At 37.2% G+C, this 22,067-nt stretch overlaps 2 protein-coding genes across 2 annotated transcripts; both read right to left on the bottom strand.

Moving 5' to 3' along the window:
• Positions 1–2,260: 2,260 nt before the first annotated feature.
• Positions 2,261–3,053, bottom strand: LOC141607792 (uncharacterized). The gene is made up of 2 exons (XM_074427141.1): positions 2,996–3,053; positions 2,261–2,883 (listed from the first exon to the last, which is right to left on the bottom strand). Exons 1-2 carry the CDS (start codon positions 3,051–3,053, stop codon positions 2,261–2,263), a joined length of 681 nt encoding a protein of 226 aa, XP_074283242.1.
• A 17,164-nt stretch (positions 3,054–20,217) lies between these two features.
• On the bottom strand, positions 20,218–21,650 carry LOC141607791 (uncharacterized). The gene is made up of 3 exons (XM_074427140.1): positions 21,600–21,650; positions 20,856–21,021; positions 20,218–20,660 (listed from the first exon to the last, which is right to left on the bottom strand). The coding sequence occupies exons 1-3, from the start codon at positions 21,648–21,650 to the stop codon at positions 20,218–20,220; spliced, it is 660 nt and encodes a 219-aa protein (XP_074283241.1).
• Positions 21,651–22,067: the final 417 nt, after the last annotated feature.

The following is a 22,067-nucleotide window of genomic DNA, read 5'->3' as shown; positions in this document are numbered from 1 at the left end:
CCACTCGAGGAGTAATGAACTGGAAATGCGTGGCCACGCTCGGAATGTATCCATGGTGGATAAATCCGGTCAATCAGTTATTCTCCAGATCGAGGAAACCACTCTCGATATGATCACTTGCAAGTACGACCTGAAAGACACTTTGCATTGAGTGGGAGATAGTAATTGGACAAGAGAATTGGTGACGCACACTTGTCGAGGACAAGTGGGAGATTGTTGGAATATGTGTCCTCCGACAATAATGCGATCACAACTGTTGATCATGATGATCACATGTTTAAGTCTCACTATAAAGAATACAATTGGGAAGTAATAATTTTACTGTCAACTGGTCCACACATATCGGTAATGATTGGCTGACTAGAGTTTGACATTACTGTCGTGCGACGGTGGTGATCAGTTGATCCCCTAGGTCATACCTAAAGGGCAACACTCTTAATTGATCAATTAATTGATCGTATAACGTTACGAGTCAATTAAATTATTTAAAATTGACGGACGATTTTGGAAGTAATATTTACGTGTCTCATTGAAATTTGATTAAATGAGATACGGTCTGAGTAATCGAATTGTTTCATTACTCAGATGAAATTATTGTTTAAAAAAACAATTGAAATTGAATGAATTATTATAAATACAAATTATTGTGATTTAAAATTGGTAAAATATTTTGGTACAAGTAATTATGAATTACTAGGTCGATTTTTGTATATGACTATTTTATTTAATACGTTGATTTTTAATATGTTAAAAATACATAACAAATTTATGTAACATATGACATGTGACATAAGACAAATTGACATTTTGACAAAGATAATATGGAGTCCATATTATCTATGTGTGCCGAAATTAAGCGGAGAATTAGTCAAAAATTATGTTGATTATGTTAATGGAAAACACAATCATTTTCCCTAATAGACTAGCCATGCAACCTAGTTGTCATTGTGAAGACAAACTCAAGCATGCATTGGCTCCCCTCCCTTCCTCTTACCCGGTTTTTCACAAGGAAAAACAAAGGAGTTTTTGCCTTATATTTTATCACTTGCACTACATTATAGTTTAGTGCATTAGAAAATTATTCATTCATCAAAAATTAAGAATTTTTAGAAAGATAAAACTTCCTTTTCTCCTCTCTTAAACCGGTTTTTAGGAGACCAAAAACCATTATTTTGGGTCATTTTTATGCTAAATTAATATTGTACTAGTATTCATAATATTAATTTTATTAAGAGTGTGCTTTGGGTATTAAACTTTGGGAGAGATCCTATACTTGGATCTTTGTTCTTCCATTGAGGAAAGCACAAGAACAAGAGAGAAGAAGCTCTCCCTTGTGCCCTAATAAACCGAAAATCCAATGTAAGATAAAGATTTCATCTTTATATTGTTTATAGTTTGCATGCATAAGATCACCAATTAATTTTATGATTAAATTAACACAAAACATATATGAATATGTTAAGTATAAAGATCTACTTTTCCTTCAAAAACCACTCATGATATGATCAAATGCAAGTACGGCAAGCAATACACCTTGCATTGAGTGGGAGATAGTAATAGGGTAAGAGAATTGGTGACGCACACTTGTCGCGGACAAGTGAGAGATTGTTGGAGTATGTGTCATCGACAATAATGCGATCACATGTTTAAATCTCATAATAATAATAATACATGAGGGAAAGTAATTTTTTATTATCAACTGATCCACATTAATCGGTAATGATTGGCTGACTAGAGTTTGACATTACTGTCGTATGACGGTGGTGATCAGTTGATCCCTTAAGGTCATACCTCTAGGGTAACACTCTTAATTGATTAATTAATTAATTATATGTTGATACAAGTTAATTAATTCTTTAAAGTTGAACGGATGATTTTGTGATACGTATCTTATTGTAATCAATTAAATAAGATTCGTGCTAAGTAATTAAATTGTTTTATTAGTTATGTTTATTTATTGTTTGTTAAACAATTAAAATAAGAATGAATGATTTATTATAAATACAAGTTGTTGTGTTTCATAATTCGATGACCAATTTTAAGTACTTGTAATTGTGAATTACTAGTTAATTTTTGTATGTGATTTATTTTGTTTATATAATGATTTTTAATAAGTTTTTTTTTTTTGCTGAAATGTGAGTATGTATATTATATCAAAAACCAAGTTTCATATACAAGGACAGGGGTTCAAACCTCGGTAAGCTCAAAAAAAGAACAAATAAAAACCTTGCAACCATTCAGACAACCAAGCCTTACTACACTACAGACAGCTTAACCAGCCATTGGTGTTGTGAGACAATCCAGGGCCAGCTTTACTACACCCTCTTCTTCCTGCAACCTTCTCAATCTGAGCAGCTAACAATTCAGGCCTCATAACAGAATGTTGGAGTCTTGTGGAGTTTCTCTGATGCCAGACAGTGTAAACATATACATTGAAAACCATAGCCATTGCTTTCCATTGAAGACTGTCCTTCCTACCATTCTGAAGCTCAGTAAGAGTAGGAAATGGTCTCCCCAGCCAGGCAACACGAGCTGCCTTGACTCTGCAACTGTAATTACACTCATAGAAAAGGTGAGTTATCGTTTCAGGATGTTCTCTACAAGTTAAGCATAGGTTGTCCTCACAGAAGCCAAACTGGAATAGCTTAGCTTTGATGTTTAACCCCTCCTGCATAACAAGCCAAGTAATGATTGAGTGCTTGGGAATGTTCCAGCTGTTCCATACCAGAGAGCACCAATCCACCTTAGGTTGTTGAGTGCATAGCCATTTATAACCATTCTTGACCGTGTAGCCATTCTCATCAGGCAGCCAACAGTTCTCACCAAAACCATCCTTCAGTTTATCCTTGATTTTGCATACATTTTTCCAAGTCCAAGGAGAGTCTGCAGGGGAAGAGTAAGACTGCCAGTCTTGCTCTTTCAAGTATACATTACTGATCCACCTTATCCACAGCCTATCAGCTTTGGTATACACCCAATTCACAAATTTACCTACAGCTGCCCAATTCCAATTCTCCACTCTTTACACCTAAACCACCAGCATCCTTGGGCATAGTTGTTAGAAATCATATTTTAAATATCACATATTTTGGTTTAAAGTTTTAGTCATAAAAACTAAAGGATCTTATGCATGCAAATAAATACATAAGATAAGGAAGAAAAATAATTTTCTCACCATAAAAATTCGGATCATAAAGGGCACAAGTGGAGAACTCCTTCCTCCACTTGATCTTGAGCTTTCCATATGTTAGGATGATCCTCCAAGGACTCAAAGTAGAATGCCTCCAATTAGTTGCACCCAAGACTAATCCCTTAATCCTTACACTATTATTAACTAGATAATAATATAAGTAACCTTAAAAATATTCTAATATTTTATAATTACTACACTTGTAATCTTGAGAATATATTAGAAATTAGGAGCAAATTTTAATACAAACAATTTTATGGTTTTAGAGAGAAGTTGGAGTATTTCTTTTTCAATTGTATGAAAAAAATGAAAAACACCCCCATGCAAAGGTGATGAGGGATGGACGGTCAAAAAGAGGAAGCATGGGGAGTTCATTGTTTATGTTATTTACGCCCAATAGCTTTTGGCATGGATTAGAGTAAAAGTTTATGGGAAAGACAAGAGCCATTAAAATAACAATGACTTGTCTCATGTGTGTCTAATTGTGTCTTGTGCACACAATTCAAGGCACATTTTACACGGTCCAAAATGACCCATTTATGGGTCCATTCTGGTTCTTATATTTGTCGCATAAATACGTGTAATTTTATTTTAAACATCGTCTCATGTTTAAATAATTCCCAATCAGTTTCGTTTAACATCACTCCGCAAATATACGTGTACAACTGCACATATATTTTACGTACCAATATTAATCACATTAATCGATTAGTACAAATTTAATAATTAACCGCTTAATTATTAATTCCTGTCTCAAATAATTTATTATTCAATTATCGCATAATTAAAAAATAATTTCTGCGCCTCGAGTTCAAAACTCGATCTCTCTCTAAATAATTTGTTCGACTACCTTTTAGTCAATTTTTAAGGAATTAATTAACTCGTATCGTCATACAATTAATTAATCTTTTCTATTAAGGGAATCGTCCTTTAGGTGTGACCTCAAGGGATCAACTGACCACCACCGTCAAACGACAGTAATGTCAAACTCTAGTCAGCCAATCATTACCGATAAATGTTGGTCAGTTGACTATATATAATAGATTCATCCCAAGCGTATTCTTAATTATGAGATTTAAACATGTGATCATCATGATCGACAGTTGTGATCGCATTATTATCGGAGGACACATATTCCAACAATCTCCCACTTGTCCTCGACAAGTGTGCGTCACCAATTCTCTTGTCCTATTACTATGTCCCACTCAATGCAAGGTGTCTTTCAGGTCGTACTTTCAAGTGATCATATCGAGAGTGGTTTCCTCGATCTGGAGAATAACTGATTGACCGGAATCATCTACCATATATACCTTCCGAGCGTGGCCACGCATTTCCAGTTCATTACTCCTCGAGTGGCCCTGAGATATTGTTTTAACCCTGACAAGGGGTGGACAATTCCTATCGCACTTATTCCCTTCGACTAGCCACAACCATCATAACCCAAAATATGCCCATTTGACCCCATTTACGAAGGTCGTAGTAACACAAATCAAAGTTAATCTGAAACTGTGCCACCTTAAGCGAACAGTCTTTAGTCAAAAGAATCGACTCATTAGAATACAATAGTAGCTCTCGCCACGACCAGTCTATATAAATTTGCCAGAACTCTATAAGCGGTCATTAGCCCGACAAAGTGTTCCTAACAGTCTGCCTATGTGATCGACTAGTCATCTCACATGACTCTAAGTCACATCGAGACGTCACCTCATACAAGTGACTATGGGCAAATACCATGTTAATCCGGGTTCACTTTAACGGAGTTCAACATTTTCATACAACCCGTTTGGATGTAACAAAGTACAAGAAGAGAGTTTTAAAGTATTAACTCAAACGACAAATGCGATTATCACATATGAATAGTCAATGCCTGATTACTATTTCATATTCTATAATCTAATTTGATCTTGTATGTAGTTGTTCATTTCAATTCAATTGAAATGACATGACTCATCATGTTTAGCCTATGAATAGGCTTTGGTTAGTAGGTTTTATCAACTTCTTGTACCTAACTCAACCTGACTACATATTCGTTTTCCTTTGTAGTGTATACATTTGCATTACAAAACTTTCTGAGTACGTGTCTAGATCCAATCTAGACATAGGCCTTCTAGCCTTAGAATAGCTCCCACTATTTTCACAGTGTGCGGGACTCATCCTTCTTGCACATCTCATGATGGCAAGTGTGCTCAATTTCCGTTGTAAATATCTCTCATTGTTCTTTATTGCCTAGAACGATTCTAGAAAATCCATTTATTAAATAACATAGCCACAATGGTTACTTAACCATCTTGATGTGTTTTGATTATGGTTTTGTCGGAAACCATGCGCAATCTCAATTGTCAATTGTCATTTGTGTAATACCCTTACACAAAATTGCATCAAAAACACTTTGCATTACATCCTTAATGCTTCTGCAAGACCTTAAGGATAATCTTTATGGCTTACTTGGTAACTATTACTGAAATTCGATTTGAAACAATTCATCATACTCAAGGTATATGAAGTGTTATACATCATTTCCTATTTAATTGATCCGGCAGCGGAAGCAAATGGAATCAATCAAATACGTTCAACTTGATTGAACTAGTCATGAATCTTATCAACATAAGACTTCTTAATTGACGCTAATATCGTGTGGATTTATCTACATAAATCTGGATATCAAAGATGTATCATATTTCTCTAAAAGTCTTAAATCAATCCCAATGATCAATATGTCATCCATATATTAGACTAATTAAAATTTCCGTAACTCCCACTAAACTTCATGTATAAACACAACTTCTCGACTTATCGAGAAAAGGTTTATAACATGATCAAAACATTGATTCCAACTCATTGATGTCCTACTTATGACCCTCTCTTAAGTTTCACATTATCTTAGGATTGCAAGAATCTACAAAACTCAAGACATGTATTGAATACATTCCTTCTAATTGAAGAAGTGGGTTTTAGATTCACTCGTTATATGTATATCATCTTAATGAAACACAATCCCTAAGAAGATCCAAATATACTTAAGCATTTCAACTAGTGCAAAAACCCTTTGCTACCAATCAAGCTTTGAAATCTCTCTTTATTAGTGCAAAACCCTTTGTCACTAATCAAGCCTTTCATTTCGGATTTTCATGGCTCTAAGCCTTGTGTTGAGTTGTGACTTAAACACTCTCATGTAAGTCATATGTTCATTACTTTCTAGAAGTAATCAACTTAAATCAAACGATTTCTTTGTAAGTTATAAGCTCTTTATTTTCTTAAAAGTAGCAATTTAACCTCCTAGGATTTAAAGAAACAACGTCTTACACAAAACGTCTCATGTAGCCAAATGGTTTCATAGAAATAACGTCTTACAAAAAATGTCTCATGTAGCCAAGAAAGACCAGTTTCTTGCGACATAACATTCGATATAACATTCTTTGTGGCTCTTTAAAAATTTCTCCCACTCTGTCTTCTAGAAATAAACTTGTATTTTAGAAAGACAGCTTCACGAGCCATAAATCCGTTGTACTCGTGATTATAATAAGGAAAAATGAGCATTTGTTTCTTTTGAAAACTTACAAATATGGCACCCTACCATTTCATATCTCATATGACTCGTTTTAGATTTAGTGGAAAAATAATTTAGACAAAATGATAAAATCCCCAAAAGGATCAAGTAACTCAAAGTAACTTGATTGAAGTCCAAACCATATCGAATAGCGTCTGATTTCTTATCCAACCACACATTATCCCATAATCCGTGCTAAGAGAGATTAAATTGTGATACTATATCACATTTCATTTGGCTTATATCAAAGTCTTCACTTTGATAATCCCATCACGACTAAATCGTGATTCCTTGAACTCTTTGAACTTCTTCTAAGATTTCTTTATTTACCTTATTAAGTGAACACATTAGCGTCAACTTAAATCGTTGGTAAAAGAAAATGATCAACCTATTTTGGATCAATGATTTACAACCTCGATCCCCTTTTCAACCAAAAGGCACGAGATATCTTGCTTTGAATACAAGATACGCATATACCATAAGATCTAATAGTTTCAAGAGTACTCGATAACTCTTTGCGTTCATCATTCCAGAATTTAAAGTTCAATCTTGGGTTACCAATTTGAGTCTTGCATCATCTACATAATATATCATTCTAGTTTGGTTTAGAATATAATCACCTTGATAATGGGCTAGCCATACATCAAATCATGGTGTATAGGGTCACAAAAGTGGAACCTCTTTTGTATCTTAACAAAATTATATTCTTATTTAGAGTTTATTCACTTAATAGTTATAATTAAGGTATAAATATAAACCCAAAACTAGATTGATTACACAATGACTCTATCTTTCAACATCATTGTGGCTAGTCGTCATATTCTAATCATCCTATGTATCAAGTACAATGATGAAAACCACCACCGGTTTCTAATATTGACGAAGTAGTACTAGCAAAATTTATGTTAATCAAATAAGCATTTAAAGAAGAGGTCCCATTAGATGTCCCACAACTAACTTGTTCATTCTTCAATAATTTGGGGTAGTTTCCTTTCTAGTGTCCAAAAATTAAGACAATAGAAACTATATTGGTCGGGATTGATAGGTTTAGTATCGTTATTCTCAATAACTTTACTTTAAACATTACCTTGTATCAATTCCATTATAATCTTTACTTCTTGAACCTCGTCCTTTTCTTAACGATTTAAGAGAATGCTCCCACTCATCTCAAAGAATCTTCACTTAGAGAAGCAAAGTTGAATCTTATGAAGACTACTCTTCAATTCAATCGTTTTAGTCTAAAAACTTTCATTGAAGTGGTTGCGTTATTTTGGTCAATTACGAATTCTGACAAATCTAATTACCAAAACAATTTATTGCTTCAAGGTACTTAATTCAATTAAGTATATGAAAAACAATCCATTGTAAGTAGATGTGTTTAGTCAAGAATCAAAAACCTGTTTGATAATGAATAACTTTAATCTATACTCTTTACAAGAGATCCTTAGCATTGGTTCATTTGAGGTTTTAGAATCAAATTCATATTTGTCTTTAGTTACGATGTTTTAATGGAGATTTGAATCAAAAACGAAATGATATCGTATATGAATTGTGGTAAAGAAATAGAAGAATATGATAACGGAATAATGGAAAACTTAACATTTATCGTTTTAATAATACTTGTAAATATAATAACAAGCAAAGCATTTACATAGTGACCTCTACCCAACTATGATAAATGATTCCAAGATCCAAATTCATATTAACTTGGGCACGGGATAGCCGATTAAACCCTTATCAATACAACTCGGTGGACTAACTCTTTAATCGATTATACTTTTAGAATTCTCGGTCGATAAAATTACTGTAATATTTATCTATAGCCCGAATACATGCGACTACGGTCACGAATACTTCCGTTGAGGTCAATCCAAATTTTAAATAAATGTGTCCATGATCCAAATTCACATCAACTTAGGCACGAGATAGCCGATGAAACCCTCATCAACACGAATTCGGTGGATAGACATTTATCACCCACTTTCCTTACCTAACAAGGTTTGTACCCCGGGATGGCCGAGTGCACTCCCTCATGAAATAGGTGTAACACCCCCATACTCCATGTGCCTTACCAGGACCACTCAGGTATGAAGATATTACCATCTCGGTTACCCGAGGCAATGATAATCAAATAAACAATAAAGAAACAACGTTTAAATAGAAATACTTAGTAAAAGGTTACAATCTCGAAACCAAAACCAAAAGTATAATACATGTTCTCAAACCGATCATTTCGTTCTAATGAAATGTAAAGAAACTACTAAGCTACAGCGGAAGACTTCTATCATCATATCGTGGCAATCCCGGCTATCCCAAGACTCATCTCGGACACTGCTCAATATCTCGCTCACCATCTCCGAATGGATCACCGCAGTTTACAAAACAACAATCGAGGTCGTACTAATCACACAACTCAATATATATCAACAATAAGATAAAAGACAGCTTAATCGTCACACACACAACCACACCAACTCCAACAATCTCAATCACCGATCGTCCACTTTGGACGAGTCGCCCCGCGATGGGGGACCGCAGCCGTACCCACCAAATCCCCGCTCCTCATAATGAGCGATAACCCTGTCCATTAATGTGAACATCCCTTCTGTGGCGGGTTCCACAGAAGGAGAAACTAGGGCGTGAAGCCACTCCCGCTAGTGACCCCACTCAGCCGAGGACACGCCTCGAGAAACTTAGACAACCAATCACAATCACAATCACAATCACAGCCGTCACAATACAATTACTATAGCAAACAATCAATCTCAACACATCAACAATCATCCCATTATGGGACTAATACTGGGTAGGAAATCCTACCTGGAAAGCACACTATCAGACAATCTCTACAGCTGTATCAAAAAGCTTCCTCTACGAAACCTCCTCCTATCATACAACATACAAATGCTACCAAATCACATACTACTCAAAAACCCCCAAATCCCTATATTAGGGTTTAACCAAAAAAAAGGAAAGACAACAAAAAGGGTACATAGATCTTACCCTCGACGCAAGGATCTCAACGGTATAACCAACGATGAAAACCGACCTTCCAAACTCCGGGATTTGCTAACGATGCGATTAGGATTAAGAACGTACTTGCTTTCTCTCTTTAACAGTAAATTAGGTTTTGCAAAAGTGTTTAGAATAATGACGACGAAGGTTATATATCTTAATCGCATAATTAACAAAACCCGAGAAAAACTCCCCGCAAACCGGCTACTCGATCGAGTACTATCGAGTACCCCCTTACTCGATCGAGTATCCTAGTTACTCGATCGAGTACCCAACAGGTCAGAAACTTTTCTAAAACGCAACTTACCCTTACTCGACAGAGTAAGGCCTACTTGATAGAGTACCCGAAGACTCACAAATACGGAGTATTACAGTCTTCCCTTCTTAAAAAGAACTTCGTCCCCGAAGTTCAAACCACTACTAAACAAAGGTACTCCCTCAACACTTCCAACTCAACAACCAAAACAAAACTCAACATAAAACATGTTACTAACCCAACACATCCCGACACACATACCGACACAACATACAAAAAGGGTATAAAACTCTTAAAAACTCGTCGCGATCATCTCCTACCACCCTAAAAGACACAAGGTTACGTCCCCGTAACCATACATACCTGATCAATAAGAAAAAGGTATCGCTCTTTCATGGCTTCCTCCGACTCCCATGTAGCTTCCTCAGTCTCGTGGTTAGACCAAAGGATCTTAAGCAAAACTGTCTCACCACTCCTAGTCTTCCTAACCTTTCGGTCAAGAATCTGCTTAGGCACCTCAAGATATGATAAGGACTCATCGAGCTCTAAGTTCTCTGCCTCTAACACATGTGACGGATCACTCACATATTTCCGCAGCTGCGATACATAAAACACATTATGCACTCTCTCTAGCGCAGTTGGTAAAGCCAGACGATATGCAACTTCCCCAACTCGCTCTAAGATCTCATAAGGCCCGATAAACTTCTGACTTAACTTGCCTTTCTTCCCAAATCTCATAACCCCACGCATAGGAGACACTTTCAAAAGAACCTTGTCCCCAACTTGAAACTCTATGTCCCTGCGATGTAGATCTGCATAACTCTTTTGCCTATCCGATTTGCTCTCATCCGTTCCCCGATCATCTTAACTGTTCCACCATCTCATGCACCATCTCTGGTCCTAAAACCACTGCCTCAGCACTATCGTCCCAACAAATCGGACTCCTACATCTCCTCCCATACAAAGCCTCAAACGGTGTCATACCAATACTAGTGTGATAGCTGTTATTGTAAGAAAATTCTATCAAGTCCAACCTCTGTTCCCAGCTACCACCAAAATCCATCACACATGCTCGCAACATATCCTCAAGAGTCTTGATTGTTCTCTTAGTCTGTCCGTCTGTCGCAGGATGAAATGCTGTACTCATCTTCAACGTTGTTCCCAACGATTCCTGCAACTCTTCCAAAACCTGGATATAAATCTCGCATCTCTGTCAGACACTATGTCCTTAGGAACTCCATGTAACTTAAGCACGTTCTTTCGATAGGCCACAGGGCAATTGTGCTTTAGTCCATGTATCTTTCATTGGAACAAAGTGAGCTGACTTGGTCAGTCGATCCACTATTACCCAAATCATGTTGTTACCTTGTTCACTCTTTGGCAAACCCACGATAAATTCCATGGAAATAGATTCCCACTTCCATTCAGGTACCGTTAAAGACTGAATCTTACCTTGTGGTCGTCGCTGTTCCCCTTTAACTCTCTGGCATGTCAAACAACGGGACACAAACTCAGCTGTCTCTTTCTTCATCCCAGACCACCAAAACGTGTTCTTTAAATCCTTATACAACTTATCTCCACCTGGATGAACTGAATATGGTGTGCAATGCGCCTCTGTCATGATAGTCTTTTTCAACTCCTCATCATTAGGAACACACCACCTACCGTCAAACCTCAAACTACCATTTGTGTGAATAGAGAATCGAAACACTGTCCCTTTCTCTACTCCAGCTCTCCACTCAACTATCTTAGGATCCAACGCCTGCTTACCTCGAATGTCATCATAAAACTCAAGCTGCACTGTCATATCCCCCATGGCATCTCCTTTCTGCATCATATGTATCCCAAACCTCGCTACCTCATCTCTCAGCCTCATCAAAGATAGAGCTGTACATAGAGAATGTACACTCTTCCTACTCAAAGCATCAGCAACTACATTGGCCTTCCCTTCATGGTAGATAATTTCCATGTCATAATCGCCAATCAGCTCCATCCACCTCCTCTGTCTCATGTTCAACTCCTTTTGAGTTAAAATATACTTGAGACTCTTGTGATCAGAAAATACCTTAAAGATTGCTCCATAAAGGTAATGTCTCCAAATCTTGAGAGCAAACACCACCGCACCCAACTCCAGATCATGAGTAGGGTAGTTCTCCTCATAAGACTTCAATTGCCTAGAAGCATAGGCAATCACTTTACCGTTCTGCATCAACACACATCCCAACCCATTCTTTGAGGCATTTGTATAAACCTCAAAGTTCTCGATCCCTTCAGGCAATGCTAAGACAGGAGCTGTGGCAAACGCTCCTTTAATGTTTGGAACGCCGTCTCACAACTCTCATCCCAACGAAACCTGTTCTCTTTCCTCATCAACGCGGTCATAGGTCTAGCTATCTTGGAGAAATCTTTCACGAACCGTCTGTAATACCCAGCTAAACCCAGAAAACTCCTGATCTCAGCAACATTCTTTGGTGCTTCCCACTTTGTCACTGCTTCTATCTTTGCCGGATCCACAGCTACCCCATCTTTAGAGATCACATGCCCCAGAAAAACAACTTTCTCTAACCAGAACTCACACTTGGATAGCTTAGCATACAACTCATGCTCCCTCAAAGTTTGCAACACGATCCTCAGATGTTCCTCATGCTCCTCCTTAGTCTTGGAATAGACTAAGATATCATCGATAAACACCACTACAAACTTGTCCAAAAACTGTCTAAAGATCCTATTCATCACATCCATAAACACTGCCGGTGCATTAGACAAACCAAACGGCATCACCACATACTCATAATGGCCATACCTCGACGTGAAAGCTGTCTTTGGTATGTCCACCTCTCTAATCTTCACCTGATGGTACCCCGACCTTAAATCAATCTTAGAAATGACTGATGCACCACTCAACTGATCAAACAAGTCATCTATCCTTGGAAAAGGATACTTATTCTTCGCCGTCCCTCGGTTCAACTCTCTATAGTCTATACACAACCTCAGACTCCCATCTTTCTTTCTTCTTCAAAAAGAATGTGTGCTCCCCACGGCGATACACTAGGTCTAATGTATCCCTTCTCTATCAAATCATCCAACTGCTTCCTAAGCTCCTCCATCTCCTTAGGACCCATACGGTACGGTGCCTTAGAGATTGGCCCCGTCCCTGGTTTCAACTCTACTGTGAAATCTATCTCTCTTCCCGGCGGCAACCCCGGAATCTCCTCTGGAAACACATCCTCAAACTCTCCCACCACTGGTATCTGATCAATTGTCGGACCCTCTATCCGGTCATCTCTCACATGGCACAATATCAAAGGACATCCCTTCCTTAGATATGACTTCAAAGTAGCAGCTGCAATCAACTTAACTTTGGGTTTGACTAGAAACCCACGATAAGACACACTGACGCCCTTAGGACCTCTTAAAGACACTTTCTTTTGATGACATTCTATCTTAGCTTTATACTTTCCCAGCCAATCCATCCCAACTATCATCTCAAAACCGTCAAAAGGAAACTCTAGCAAGTCTACAGGGAAATCAACTTGCCCAACTATCATAGGTACATCCCTATATAACCTCCCACAAGATACAGACTCACCCGAAGGTATAAAAACTCTCACTGACAGACTCATACACCCTTAAACCCAACCGTTTAACATGACTCGAAGATACAAACGACTGAGAAGCCCCCGAATCAAACAAAACAAAGGTATGAATAAAGGTATGAATACCATTAACAAGAAAAGTACCGGTGATAACGTGTGCATCCTCCTCAACTGCTTTCTTCTCCATCATGAATAACTTTCCACTGGTATTCTGTCCACCTCCCTGGATAGTACTGACTGATGTGGTCGGCTTAGCACCCGACCATTGGTTGTTGTTGTTGTTCGTTGGTGGTTTCTGATAAGAATTACCGCCGTTGCGGTTGCCTCCACTCTGGTAACTCTGACTTCCCCGGTTTGGCCATGACCCAGCCGGTCTATTGCTCGCATAGCTCTGCGCAGGTCTCTGGAAGGTTCCCGGTGCACTTGTGCACTCATTTCTCTTGTGTCCTACACCACCACAACTATAGCAGGTCACTCCCTAACTACCACTAACACTTCCACGGCCACGCCCAAAGGAAGCCCCAGCACTAAACCTTGACCCAGAAGAAAACCCCTTAGACTGATTGTGGTTGCCTTTCTTGTGATTAGATTTGCCACCACCCTCGCTCTCAGACTTCCTTTTCTCACAACCTGACCTCTCCTGAGCCATCTCCACAAACCTCTCAGCTCTTCCAGCCCTCTCATAAGCTTCCTTAACATCAGTAAGGACTCCCACGGGTAACTTATCCATAATCTTAGGGGTCAACCCCCTCTCAAACCTCAATGCCAAATTCTCCTCACTCAAACTCATATCCTCAGCATACCTAGACTTATCATTGAACTGCCTGTAGTACTCGGCCACAGACATCTCAGCGGTCATCTTAAAACTGTCAAACTCTTCCCTCAACTTACTCCTCACATGCTCCGGTACAAACTCTTTTCTCACAGCTCTACGAAACTCTTCCCAAGGTATAGCAGGTAAACCTTGGTTCACATACAACTCTTAAGCACTCACCTTCACCGTATCCCACCACTTACCAGCTGCCTCCCTCAGATAGAATGCAGCCTGTTCCACTCTCATCTCATCAGGACTGTGAACCAAATCTAATATGTTCTCCATCTCTCTAAGCCAGCTATCAAGAAGGTTCGGCTCCCCAACCCCCTTGTACTCTTTCGGGTTAAACCTCGCTATATAGAGGCTGATTTTAGAGTGATCAACCTCTTTCTCCTTATCCTTATCCTTATCCTTCCCCACAGTCTTTAAAGCCTCAGTAAGAGCATCCTGATGCTCCAACATCTTAACGATGTCATCTATGTTCATAAGCTCAGCTCTCACATACAAAGCAGCTTATTGGGCGTCATCTTGAAACTATATCAGAAAAGGGGTGGATATAAACATACGCGCTAAAACCTCAAAACACGAAAACAAGCTGCCCAGACCCTACTCGATCGAGTTCCCAAACACACTCGATCGAGTAACAGGCTACTCGATCGAGTGCCCAACATACTCGATCGAGTGCCCCAACATCAGACCCCAAACAGACCTTCTGATCTCTAACTTACTCGACCGACGAGTGACCCCCTACTCGATCGAGTGCCCAAGGTACTCGATCGAGTGCCCAAAAACACGATTCTGGACTCAAAATCGTCAAAAACCCACCCGATCAAGTTAGTCCCACTCGATCGAGTCATGCTAACTCAGAAACGCTACCCGCATGCTATATCATATGTTAACATGCTAAAAACTTTATAAAGCCAACATTATATCATAACTAAGCATATAATGCTACGCATCTTTTTATACGATCTACGAAATCATTATATCATGTTATTAAACGCCACATTGTAAACATCCAACATGTTTTCATTCCAACAACAAGTCTACATATATCATCAACCTTTCTTTCATATTCTCAGCTTTCTACTTCTCCAACAGTTACACACACTTCATCACATTCACACACAAGTTAACCAAACAACACATACGACCTTGACATACACCCCCCCATGTGACCGGTTCAAAATTGTAAGGCGAGTTCGCGACTTCAGGACGTCTCCTAAGCCTTTGCATTAGCTCCTACAACCTTTACCCCGGGTTCATTTTAATTGACTCCCTATGTTCATTAGCTTGATTGGTTACAGGTTTCAGGATCGTCGCTCTGATACCATTTGTAACACCCCCATACTCCAAGTGCCTTACCAAGACCACTCAGGTATGAAGATATTACCATCTCGGTTACCCGAGACAATGATAATCAAATAAACAATAAAGAAACAACGTTTAAATAGAAATACTTAGTAAAAGGTTACAATCTCGAAACCAAAACCAAAAGTGTAATACATGTTCTCAAACCGATTCATCGTTCTAACCGAAATTTAAAGAAACTACTAAGCTACAAATGGAAGACTTCTATCATCATATCGTGGCAATCCCAGCTATCCCAAAGACTCATCTCACACTGCTCAATATCGCTCACCATCCCGAATGGATCACCGCAGTTTAAAAACAACAACCGGGGGAAAGTACTAATCACACAACTCAATATATATCAACAATAAGATAAACAAACAGCTTAACTGTCACACACACAACCACACCAACTCCAACAATCTCAATCACCGACTGTCCACTGGACAAGTCCTGCCAGTGGGGGACCGCAGCCGTACCCACAAAATCCCCGCTCCTCATAATGAGCGATAACCCTGTCCATTAATGTGCACATCCCTTCCATGGCGGGTTCCACAGAAGGAGAAACTAGGGCGTGAAGCCACTCCCGCAAGTGACCCCACTCAGCCGAGGACACGCCTCGAGAAACTTAGACAACCAATCACAATCAGAATCATAGCCGTCACAATACAATTACTATAGCAAACAATCAATCTCAACACATCAACAATCATCCCATTATGGGACTAATATTGAGTAGGAAATCCTACTTGGAAAGCACACTATCAGACGATCTCTACAGCTGTATCAAAAAGCTTCCTCTACGAAACCTCCTCCTATCATACAACATACAAATGCTACCAAATCACATACTACTCAAAAACCCCCAAATCCCTATATTAGGGTTTAACCAAAACAAAGGAAAGACAACAAAAAGGGTATATAGATCTTACCTTCGACGCAAGGATCTCAACGGTATAACCAACGATGAAAACCGACCTTCCAAACTCCGGGATTTGCTAACGATGCGATTAGGATTAAGAACGTACTTGCTTTCTCTCTTTAACAGTAAATTAGGTTTTGCAAAAGTGTTTAGAATAATGACGACGAAGGTTATATATCTTAATCGCATAATTAACAAAACCCGAGAAAAACTCCCCGAAAACCGGCTACTCGATCGAGTACCCAAGGTAATCGATCGAGTAGCCCCTTACTCGATCGAGTATCCTAGTTACTCGATCGAGTACCCAACAGGTCAGAAACTTTTCTAAAACGCAACTTACCCTTACTCGACAGAGTAAGGCCTACTCGATAGAGTACCCGAAGACTCACTAATACGGAGTATTACAATAGGTTTCATGGTTTCTACTTTTTGGTAAGGCTATGTCTCAATTGATTATTTTAGTGAGGGGTCATGTCAATTTATTATCTATCACGTTTTAAGTGAACTAAAGCGGTGAACTATGATCATTCTACACGGTCGATAAACTCGATTAAAATGACAATGTATGTTTTAGTTATGGCGATTTAGGGATGCATGCAACATATAAATAAAATGCAAAACATAAATAAAATCCTAGTATGGCCTTCCTAAAATAAAAAATCTAATTAACTATTACATATTCGGAAACCAACTCCATTGGTCCCTTGAACATCGGTTTTGGCACGCATCTCGAGGTAACACCGTCTTTATGTATCGCCTTCTTGAGTGACACCGTCTTCAAGGAACTCCGGAATAAATAAATTACATAACAAATTACATAATTTCCTATTATACATTTGTAATTAAAATAAAATAAATCTATTAAATTACAAAGCGGTGATACGAGATCACAATAAATTACAACAACCGAATCGATATTCCCATATATTTCGGGTAATACCAATTAAAAACTAAGGCCATACTATGTAAAAATTACATAATTCAAAAATTACATAAAATAAAATTATGACAATCATAAATAAAATGCAGCATTATAATATGTATGAACATGCCCAATTTTATGCTAAATCGCCTTTAAGGAGCCAATATCGTATATTAAACGGTTTTTACGGATTTGCGTGATTTAACCTTTTAAAATCACAATAAATTGCATAAAATCATATTTATGCACAATTTAATTACCATAACCAACTTAGGACTCAAAATTAGTCTCCACTAACTATTTAACTATAATTAACTTATATTTCTTGAAATTGTTCATTAGTGGACTCAAAATTACAATAAAATGCTAGAAACTTCAAATAAATCACAAAAATTTCAAATAAATTCAAAATTTGAAATTTAAACTCATGAACATTCTGGAAAAATATCATGACACTCATAATGTTCAAAAAATTAGGTTAAAAATTTCGAAATTTATCGGGAAAAACAATGTTGTGGTTTATCGGATTTAACAAATATATCATAAAAACATGAGGAAAAAATATATTTATCAACTTTTCAATTTTAGATCTGAAAGATATAATAAAATGCAACATGTGACGTTTTTCCTTAGTCATGAAGTATGTTTTAGCAATTATTCACTAATTAAGTCACTATTTATGCTATTTTTCATCAAAAATTCATAAATCATGCATAAAGACTTCAATATAGCCCATTATTTTACATACATCTTGTAAAATTTCATGTGACAACATACTAAATTTATATGACCAGATTCGAAATTTATCTCATATTAATCCATTTTCATATAAATTCGATTTTTATCATGAAAAAACCATATTTCGAGCATAAAAACTCCAAAAATTCTGAAAATTTACAGGTCATCTAAAAATAAAATATGTGAAAACATATCCAAAAACCACTGAAAAATTCGAAGTTTAGCTAATTTTAGTCCGAAAATGACATTTTTATCCTAAAATCACATTTTTAATGCCATTATTATATAAAATGAACAATAAAAATCCATAAATTAACCAAAATATCCTAAATACATTTTAGGATCAGAAACTTTAACATAAAATAATATTTCGTGATTTATTAACATAAAACACAAATTTCAAGTTTTATTCGTTATTCATATTAACTCGGAAAAACAATCCCGATCTTGCATGCAACAACCATTAAGCTCTGACACCACTTGTTAGAAATCATATTTTAAATATCACATATTTTGGTTTAAAGTTTTAGTCATAAAAACTTAAGGATCTTATGCATGCAAATAAATACATAAGATAAGGAAGAAAAATAATTTTCTCACCATAAAATTCGGATCATAAAGGTCACAAGTGGAGAACTCCTTCCTCCACTTGATCTTGAGCTTTCCATATGTTAGGATGATCCTCCAAGCACTCAAAGTAGAATGCCTCCAATTAGTTGCACCCAAGACTAATCCCTTAATCCTTACACTATTATTAACTAGATAATAATATAAGTAACCTTAAAAATATTCTAATATTTTATAATTACTACACTTGTAATCTTGAGAATATATTAGAAATTAGGAGCAAATATCCATAAAAACAATTGTATGGTTTTAGAGAGAAGTTGGAGTATTTCTTTTTCAATTGTATGAAAAAATGAAAAACACCACCATGCAAAGGTGATGAGGGATGGATGGTCAAAAAGAGGAAGCATGGGGAGTGCATTTTTGATGTTATTTATGCCCAGTAGCTTTTGGCATGGATTAGAGTAAAAGTTTATGGGAAAGACAAGAGCCAATAAAAAAACAATGGCTTGTCTCATGTGTGTCTAATTGTGTCTTGTGCACACAATTCAAGGCACATTTTACACGGTCCTAAATGACCCATTTATGGGCCATTTTGGTTCTTATATTTGTCGCACAAATACGTGTAATTTTATTTTAAACATCGTCTCATGTTTAAATAATTCCCAATCAGTTTCGTCTAACATCACTCCGCAAATATACGTGTACAACTGCACATATATTTTACGTACCAATATTAATCACATTAATCGATTAGTACAAATTTAATAATTAACCGCTTAATTATTAATTCCTGTCTCAAATAATTTATTATTCAATTATCGCATAATTAAATAATAATTTCTGCGCCTCGAGTTCAAAACTCGATCTCTCTCTAAATAATTTGTTCGACTACCTTTTAGTCAATTTTTAAGGAATTAATTAACTCGTATCGTCATACAATTAATTAATCTTTTCTATTAAGGGAATCGTCCTTTAGGTGTGACCTCAAGGGATCAACTGACCACCACCGTCAAACGACAGTAATGTCAAACTCTAGTCAGCCAATCATTACCGATAAATGTTGGTCAGTTGACTATATATAATAGATTTATCCCAAGGGTATTCTTAATTATGAGATTTAAACATGTGATCATCATGATTGACAGTTGTGATCGCATTATAGTCGGAGGATACATATTCCAACAATAGTAACCCTATCTCAAGCTACTAAAGGGACTCTGTGGTAATCAGGGCTCCCATCCCAGAAGTAATTTCTGCAAATTGCTTCAGTTCTCCTGATTACTGATTTGGGAATTTAGAACATAGTAGCCAAATAGCTGTGGAGTGTATTTAGAACTGAGTTGATAAGAGTAATTCTGCCAGCATAAGATAATTTTTTGGCACCCAATCCTCTAGTCCTGCTGATAATTTTTTCAGTTAAGCAATTACAATCCTTCTTGCTTAGTTTACCAGGTTGAATTGGAACCCCTAGATACCTGAAGGGCATTGTACCCTCCTGAAATCCAGTGACTCTCAAGATATCAGCTTTAAGCTCAGGCCTTATCCCGCTGAAGAACATTTCAGACTTGGTGTTGTTCATTTTCAAACCAGAAGCATTTGAGAAAGAAGTGAAGGCCTTCATAAGGAGAAGTATAGAGGGAGCATCCCCTTTGCAGAACATGAGAAGATCATCTGCAAACATCAGGTGAGTAAGCTTTAAATTCTTGCAGAGGGGGTGATAATGGAAGGGCCATCTTTCTGTAGCAAAAGCAATAAGTCTAGTCAAATAATCCATACAAATTATGAATATTAGAGGGGAGATTGGGTCACCCTATCTAAGCCCTATCTGTCCTCTAAAGTATCCAAAGTTGTTTCCATTAAGAACCAGAGTAAAGGAGGTAGATGTAATGCAAGCCATGATCAACTTAGTGAAATGGGGAGGGAATTGGAGACCAGATAGAATTTGTTCCACAAAATCCCATTCCACAGTATCATAAGCTTTCTGTAGATCAATTTTGAAGAGGCATCTAGGAGACACATGGCTTCTTGCATACATATGCACAATGTCCTCACAGATTAGCACATTCTCAATGATAGACCTGCCCTGGATAAAGGCACCCTAGTTGTCATGAATAAGGTCAGGTAGAACTAGAGCCAGCCTGTTAATTTTTAATAAGTTAAAAATGCATTATTAAACAACATGTCGAGTTACATGTCCAATATGTCACACTACACAAAATCACATTTGACAAACTTAAAATGGACCCATTTTATATGGGTATACCGTGTGAGTAGAGGGAGTTGGGAGCTTTAGGACTTAATTGTTGCTTTAATTGAGAATTAAGCATAATGATGATGTCTCTAATAGACATAATTACTAGCCCTACACTCTACATCTTGAGAAGAACACAAATGAGCATGTATTGGGCACTCTTCCCTTGGATGTTTCGGCTAACCCTAGCAAAAGAGAGAAGTTTTTCTCTTTAATTCATTCAATCATTTTTCCCTTGAATTATTATTGATAATTCATAGAATTCTCTCTAGTTGATGGTTAAAGAACACACTAGAAAAGAACTCACAAAAATCCCTAATATTATCTCATCTTTACTAGTAGTAGTAAATAATAATATTGGTATTTTAAGGAACATATACTAATTTTCTAGTAACAAAATTAGTTTATGCATTAAGAGGGATTACCTTGGTACAATCCTTGAGGATAGATTCTGCACTTGAATCTTGTTCATCCATAAGGAAAGCTCAAGAACTAGGTAAGGTAGGTGACTTTACTAGTGCCCATATTTCCGAAATATCAAATGTAAGGAATCTTTCTTCTTTACTCTTGTGGTTGTTTTACATGCATAAGATCTTGAATTAATTTTATGACTAAATTAAATAGTCACATATTCCATATGTAAATTAAAATAAGATTAATGAAACCCAACCCACTTGTCGTTCTTGTCCACACCATGGGCTTAGTGAGTGGTTCCTTGTGCAACAATTTTGCAACGGTCTATATGAAGATTCCCGCAATATCCTCAATATGGGATCTAATGGGATGTTTACCGAAGTTGATGACAATCAAACATGGGCCAAAATTAAAGAGATGGCGGTTCATAATTCACAATATAGTAGGCCTCGAAAGGCCACTAAAGGAGGAAGGCATGA

The sequence above is a fragment of the Silene latifolia genome, chromosome 10 (assembly GCF_048544455.1).
Source record: "Silene latifolia isolate original U9 population chromosome 10, ASM4854445v1, whole genome shotgun sequence".
Taxonomy (NCBI): Eukaryota; Viridiplantae; Streptophyta; class Magnoliopsida; order Caryophyllales; family Caryophyllaceae; genus Silene; species Silene latifolia.
The sequence above is the reverse complement of the archived record's forward strand: the minus strand, read 5'-3'. Positions and strand labels throughout refer to the sequence as shown.

Bases quoted from the DNA above. Each gene is read 5' to 3' on its own strand.
- LOC141607792 (XM_074427141.1), bottom strand. From the start codon at position 3,053: ATGCCCAAGGATGCTGGTGGTTTAGGTGTAAAGAGTGGAGAATTGGAA. The intron at 2,884-2,995 runs GTAGGTAAATTT...CTTCCCCTGCAG, and splicing joins AGAATTGGAATTGGGCAGCT to ACTCTCCTTGGACTTGGAAA.
- LOC141607791 (XM_074427140.1), bottom strand. From the start codon at position 21,650: ATGGATGAACAAGATTCAAGTGCAGAATCTATCCTCAAGGATTGTACC. The intron at 21,022-21,599 runs GTAATCCCTCTT...CATGACAACTAG, and splicing joins TCCTCAAGGATTGTACCAAG to GGTGCCTTTATCCAGGGCAG. The intron at 20,661-20,855 runs GTCTCCAATTCC...CTTTTGCTACAG, and splicing joins TGTGGAACAAATTCTATCTG to AAAGATGGCCCTTCCATTAT.